General features: G+C 35.8%; 1 protein-coding gene across 1 annotated transcript in view; it reads right to left on the bottom strand.

Moving 5' to 3' along the window:
- Window positions 1-745: 745 nt before the first annotated feature.
- Window positions 746-7,108, bottom strand: part of LOC142337724 (TGF-beta receptor type-2-like) — a 155,969-nt gene continuing 149,606 nt past the window's right edge. Inside the window, exon 13 of the mRNA XM_075387186.1 lies at window positions 746-2,087. Coding sequence (XP_075243301.1) covers window positions 1,895-2,087 — 193 coding nt within the window. The 3' untranslated portion in view covers window positions 746-1,894. The remainder of the gene's footprint in view (window positions 2,088-7,108) is intronic.

The raw sequence follows: 7,108 nt of genomic DNA, 5'->3' as shown, positions 1-7,108 counted from the left end.
GGTAAATAAGATTTATAGGAAGTTCAAGTAGTGGGCATCTAAAATAGGGCTTTGTGTTCATCCCGTTTCTATTTTCGATTTCAAGTTCCGATACTGACTTTGTTCATTTTAGATAGCTTTGCGGTGTAAGTGCTGTTTAAAAGCTCTTTGAGCAGAATGAGCGAAGAAAACAACTAGCCCAGAGAAGTCAAAAAGATTTCATGCAAAATTTTGAACAAGCTGTGAGCGAAGGTAAAGCGAAACAAAATTTTGTTCAACGATGTAAAAAAAAAAATAGGAGTGCTATAATAGCCGGCTAAGATGAGGGCGGCTATTAAATTGCGCTTCAAATAAGCCGTACGTGATCAAAAAAATTCAATTCCTTAGCAAAAATTTGTACGCCAATTTTTCTTGCTCTCACTCAAAAACGCGACGAGAACAGACAAAATACTACCTCTTCTTTTTGCTCATCAATTCCTTCAACAATTGGATCTAAACACTTAGATTTCACGTGCAGCGCAGATTTTTACATCCTGTTTTCAATACACTCGAAAAAATTATCGATAAAAGGACGCTCCATCAATACTCCTCTTTGATTCCTAAGAGACAAAGCAACCATTGCATTGTAAAAAAGAGCGCCTAAACAATAGCCATTGAGAGGCTGACGGCGGCTATTCATGATCACAGATGTTTAAGTTCAAAGATAGTCGAAAGTTTTGCTATTGGTTTTGTAATTCATCCTTCAATATAGAAAGTTTAAAAACAATTCAAAATACATACTATATTTTTATGCAGCAAATTATCGAAATTCACACCAATCAAGACATTTTCATGATACTTTCACACAAGATCAACTCAACACAAAAACATTTAAAAAATACCTTATAGCGATCGTCCCATTCAACATCTCGAGGTCTCGTGAGTTTTACATGTTATATAGGCATTGAATTGATCGTTTGAAACTGGATTTTCACTAAATACATAGCAAAAGGAAAGAGAAACTAAATTGTTTTTAAAATTAAGGGAAGAAGCGAAACACATGAACCCAGGGTAAGAGGGTTTAAATGTTCAGCGGTAGTAAACCAGGTAACCAAAGCCGTACTTAATCACTTAATCTAACGAAATAAAAGGACATAGAAAACTAGTTTAAGCTTGATAATGTTTGTACGAAGAAAAGAGGAGGTGGCTATGTGAAATCAATGAAGAACTTTATTCTACGTCGGAACACAATCTCACAATTGTAAATTGATAACTGGGCGAAAGTTTGGTAACTGAGGTAAAAGTTGTAATTAGTAAACTCGAAGAACGGTATCACTTTGAAGAAGACCTCGAAAACTCAAAGACTTTGTGAAGATTGATAGAACCCGAACTTAAGTGGAATCAAGCCTTTAAATCCCGTCGGAACATTTCGATTGCATTTCATGCCCTTCGTATATCTAAGGAACCATCGCTCTAAACAGTTTTCGAAATCACTGGTTTCTAAGTCCAATTTGAATTTCTATAACAACATGACACTGCAAACGAGTCACTGATAACATTCACGTCCAGGTAAAAGACTTCATACACGCTTGTCGGTTGATATATATTAACCCCTGCCAGCTGTGAAAAAAAAACTAATCTATGGATTGCACGGCAACCGTTCCTCAAAATCCAGTCGTATTTGAAACAGTAGAACCAAATCGTACTTAAACAGCGTGTAATATGAATAGAAGTAAAACCCAACTTTCTCGCACAGTGGGGTCAAATGACCTCACTTACTGGTGATAATGAAAATTTGTCCCACAACATTTTGGCATCACAAAAGCAGAATGACTTGAGCAATATGTGGTGTGGTGGGTTAAATCAATTGCCATATGTTGACACTTCGCGGGCACCATGCATGGGCTTTAATGAGGTTAGCATCAAGTAAGGTCATTCACACATACGATGCTGAGACCTGCTCCAATTGTGGTTGGACTTTAGCAGTGGTCATTTGAGGTTGAGGTGGTTGAGATGCGTATGGTGCATTGTTAGAAGTTGTTGTTTGATCTGTTGCAACTAAGCGTCTGTGAAGTTCTGAGGTCGGGTCCAACTCTGGGATATATTCGGCATTGAGGTCATCTTGTGAACTAAAACACAATATCGATCGCGCTACCAAATGAAGAAGGCTCGCTAAAGACAAACATTCCTAGTGCGTTTCACAGCTGAGCACCTGTAATCTCAGTTTCGCGTTACAATGAAGCAGCAAAGCAGACCAACGTCAAAACCAGTCTTCGTCACTCTTTGATTAAAGGTGTGCGGTTGCGTGACCCATATATTTTAACATTTTTTCTATTTGGCAATATTACAGTTATAATTTGAAACATTGTTCCAAAATAGCCGGCAGACTGCCTTGATGTTCCTACACTAACTTTATTGAAATGAAGCAAGCAAAAAGAGATAATAAATTGATAACCTGTTATTCTTTAAAATTGTAAGCGCTAAATTCGTCGTTTAATTTTGACACGCGGCATGAGGGATAAATCTCTCATGAGGAATCGAACCTTGTTATAATTTAGATGTTCCACCTGAAAATTTTTCTAAATCCAATAGATTGCCTGAAAATAGCGGCGATTGATTCCCCTTGAACCCCATTGGCATTTAAACCAGCAAAAACTGAAAAAAACAACTCCGGAAGATTGTTAAATTAGATTTGTTAGCTAAGCTCACTCTTTCTTCTCAAGGAGATGAAAGATCAGTAAGCACTAGAGCTGGTAACTAAGCCATAAATGGAGACAAATAATTAAAAACCTAAAAGAAAGGTTTCCAAAAAACGAGACAAACATTTCAAGGGAATACTCTACCAATACGCCTGCAGGAAACTGACCAATCAGAGCCTTCAAAATACTCGCCTCAAAACAGAAAAAACCATTATCAACCGGAATAACGAAGTGCTCACTCAAAACTTCACTTAAAAAACTGAAGCATCAAGACATTTACTGCTGCACAATTGGCTATCTGTAGCCGTGCATAGTAAAACCTGCAGACAAAAGGAAGCGAAATTGTAAAAATTTTCCCAAAATTGTCTTCAGAAGACTTAGAAGGCTTAAAAATGACGCAAGATAAAATCGTTCAACATCTGAAAGTTTTTCAAATCATAATTCTCATTAGGCACCGAATAATAAAAAAAACTATAGCGAGTAAAGATATCGAAAAAAGCGTTGAGGAAAATTCGTGGCGAGCTTGATATTACGAAAGGGTTCAAGCTTCCTGTTACTTTTCTAAGGGTTCTCTTAGTTTCCGGTTACATTCTTCCCATCAAAAACCAACTCAACATGATTCAAATAAAATAAATAATTAAGGAAACAAAAAGGGAAAAATAAACACAGCAGTCGAAAAGTGTTCTAATCTGGTCCGCAAGTTGATCAGACTCCTATAATATGGTGAATTTAGTCTCCAAATTGGAGGACAATCAGCTTAATACTAAAATTGGTAAGGAGTATACTCCATGGAAATTTAGTCTTGATATATTCAGTCTTAATGCCCAGACTCAAACGAGTTTATCCCGTTTCTTTCTGTTTCGCTTTTTGACCGGGAACATTTTTGCGTAAAATTACTGGATTAATTCTTAATTCCATATAGTTGAAAACAGTGAATGTGGTAAGAGAAAAGTCAAACGTAAAAGTCGTGCCTGGTGTAATAATGAAAAATGGTAAAACCAAATTAAGTACATAGCAGGACAACCAGTTTTGCTATCCAAAGAATTTAACAGAAAACTTGCAAATCCCTGAATTCACATTGTCCTGTTAAAGATTCAAAACATACCCGGCAGATTGCCAGAAAATAGCCGCCGTTGATTCCAATAAGCATGATTGGGATTGAAAGAAGATAATGAAAAAAAAAAGATTTTTGTACAAACATTTTTTAAGTCCGATTTATTTTGATGGCATTTCGTAGTTGAACATAACGTAATTCTGTTTCTTAGAGAGAGGCTACAGGGGCTACTATCAATACCAATAAGCATTAGAGATGATAATTAAGACTTATAGGAACGACGTTCAAATAGCGCGCATCTAAAATTGGGCTTTATGGGTTTATCCCGTTTCTACTTCTGACTTCAATTTTTTATACAGACTCCGTTCATTTTGAATTGCTTTGCTGAGCAAATGATGTTCAAAATCACTTTTAGCAGAATGAGAGAAGAGTGAAACTAACCTAGAGAAGTCAAAAACATATCACGCAAAATGTTGAAAAAGCGGCAAAATGAGGTAAAGCGAAACATTTTTTATTCGACGAAGTAAAAAAAAATAGGAGCGCTATAATAGCCGGCTGAGATGATGGCGGCTATTAAAAAACGAGGACCGAAAACTTGGCTTCTAGTGAGAACTTTACAAACTTCACATGTAAGAGAAAAGGAGACACAAGGAAACACGACAACGGTTAAAAAACTGAAAACAAAAAAAAATAAGAATTCGCCAACAGCTTTCAGTGTCAGTGTCTTCAAAGCCAAAATTTTGACGCAAAATTTAAGAGGAGCCCGAAAGCGAGCCCAGAAAAAGTTGTGTTGCATAGAAAAATACACGGCTAATATAATGGGTACAAAATTTGTTTGAGAGCAATTAATAATGATTTTCATTATTGGACTTTACAATGATCTTTGACTCGATTCTTTTTGTTGAAACCTTCAAGTTTAACAATTGGGTAAAATTCGCCAACAGCTATCAGTTTCAGTGTCTTCAAAGCCAAAATGTTGATGCAAAATTTTAGAGGAGTCCGAAAGCAAGCCCAGAAAAGGTTGTGTTGCATAGAAAAACACCGGGCTAATATAATTGGTACAAAATTTGTTCGAGAGCAATTAATAATGATTTTCATTATCGACTTCACAATGATCTTTGACTCGATTCCCTTTGTTGAAACCTTCAAGTTTAACAATTGGGGCCATAGAGATCTCAACAATTACATCCTCTGTACTTTAGAAAACTGAGGGTCATTTTTCATGTTAGCTCGGCAAAAACGAAGTTAACACAGACTTTGAAAATCAATTGTAAAACATAACCGACTAAACGCCGGAAGAATTGCTCTCGAACGACTAGTGGAAGCTCTAATCAATTGCAGCCTGCTTCAGTCGGGGGGAGGGAGGGGGAGCCTAAATGGGACTAAGAAGTTCAATAGTGGGCTTCAAATAACCACATTAGAGGTTAACATATACCACAATTAAGATTTAAAGTAAAAATGGCACCAGTTTCGGCGCACTTTTCATTTGACTTTTAGTATTAAATTGCCGCCAATTGAATTCAGCTGCTTGAAATTGTGATTGAGAGAATTTTAGATCACGCGAAACGCAAAAAGTTACTAGAAAAATCAAAAATTGTCCAGCGAAAATTTTGCACACAAAAAAGACACACACGTTTACAATAATTGCTATGAATTTCGTTCAAGGGCAATTAAAAAGGCACTAATAAATCGGGGAAAAAAGCAAAAACAGAAGTGACAGGACAGCACTACCTAAGCCTTAAAGGCTTTCGGCGTGTCTTTTCTTGAGTATGTTGAGGATACCTTCCTAATTATTTTTCTATGTATGTATATACTTGTACTCAAGTTAAATCCAATTTCAGTCAAATTACAGCACGCAAATAAAGTTCTCACAACTCTGATGTCTCATTTTACTCGAAAAAAAATGCCTTTGAAGGATTGACTGTTGCCTTCTTTACTTATTGGATGTGACTAAAACCATCACTAAAAACAACCAATTTCACTACTAGTTCGAGTTCAAAAAATGTGTGACCAGATCTTACAAAGACAGCTGCCCACTCCACATCAAAAGCTTTGAAATTGCAAATTCTTGATATTCGAAAACTTTGGAGTTTCCCGAAACAGCTGAAAGTTGCAAAGATTGCCACAAAGTAGCAGAAATGGTTTCGTAAACCTACAGTCCCAAAATGATAATGAAAAAACAAAACAAAAAAGAAAGATTTTATACCAATTACTGAGATGTCATTTTTAGATTTAGAAGAAACTGTATAACATATGTGTTGTTTCTATAAGTTGTCCTCAAAAACCTCCAATTAGAGTTACCTATAATCAGTTCATCATTCTTCCTTAAATTAAAGTTAGCATTAACGTCCCAAAACTTGTTCCACTAACCAGGAAAAATGACGTCACGCACAATCGTACAAAAATCTTGGATATAAAAAAGCCGAATTTCACAGCTGTATAACTATGTGTACAGAATGTATAGCAGAACGTTGTCGATTTTGATAACATAGCATTTGAAAAGATTGACTGATAGTTGTCCCAAATGTGATGAGACCCTTTGATGAAATAGTTTAAATCCAATGAAAAATTGTTTAAAAAATGGATCACTTTAAAATTGTTTTCCGCAAGCGAATTCTTGGAACCACAACATATTTAATGAAACAGAAAATGAGAGAAGGAATCGTGAACAGGCAGAAATCTTGAAAATTGAAAACTTATACGAACGTCAGAGCAAAAAGTTAATGCTACAAAATATCATAGATAGTGACGATAAGCAAAAATGTGGTAAAAACTGGAATGAGAAGGTTAAGTCCAAAGATAAAAACTGGTTAAAAAAGTGAACTTCATTATTTAGAACATTCAACATTCAAACAATTAAGGCCAAAAAACACAATTCAAACGTCAATAACGTAAATATGAAATCTCTGAATGAGCACAAAAGCCTTATTTCAGAAACCCAATATAAAATCTAAGGCACTAAAAGTCCGTTATCATATACACTTATGACAAATTCTGCTCGAGATTCAGAAAGTACACAATTTATTAAAAGTCATAAATTTCCTAAAAACTTGACAAAGGTGAGCCGTTTTGTTCTTGAAACTCATTATTGGGCCCTCAATATCAACTGCGGACAGCAGCTACGATCGAAAATTGTTTCTTCAGAAAAAAAACTAACTGCAAGCAAAAAATGAGCCAAACAGACGAAAAACTTGAAAACCGTCAATTCAATCAATGGACTCTTCTGTCGGAAAAACTACTCAAAATCATTGCAGCATGCATAAAAACTTCTCTCGCTCAGTGAAAATTAGTTCACAAAAACTTTACTTTCACTTTTAGATCAAAACCCCGTCTGAACACAGTACTTCCTGGAAAATCTCAAGAAAGCCAAAAGGCCTCTTCGCGTCGTAAAAACACG

Source organism: Convolutriloba macropyga, chromosome 4 (assembly GCF_964194025.1).
Source record: "Convolutriloba macropyga chromosome 4, txConMacr16.3, whole genome shotgun sequence".
NCBI lineage: Eukaryota > Metazoa > Xenacoelomorpha > Acoela > Convolutidae > Convolutriloba > Convolutriloba macropyga.
The sequence above is the reverse complement of the archived record's forward strand: the minus strand, read 5'-3'. Positions and strand labels throughout refer to the sequence as shown.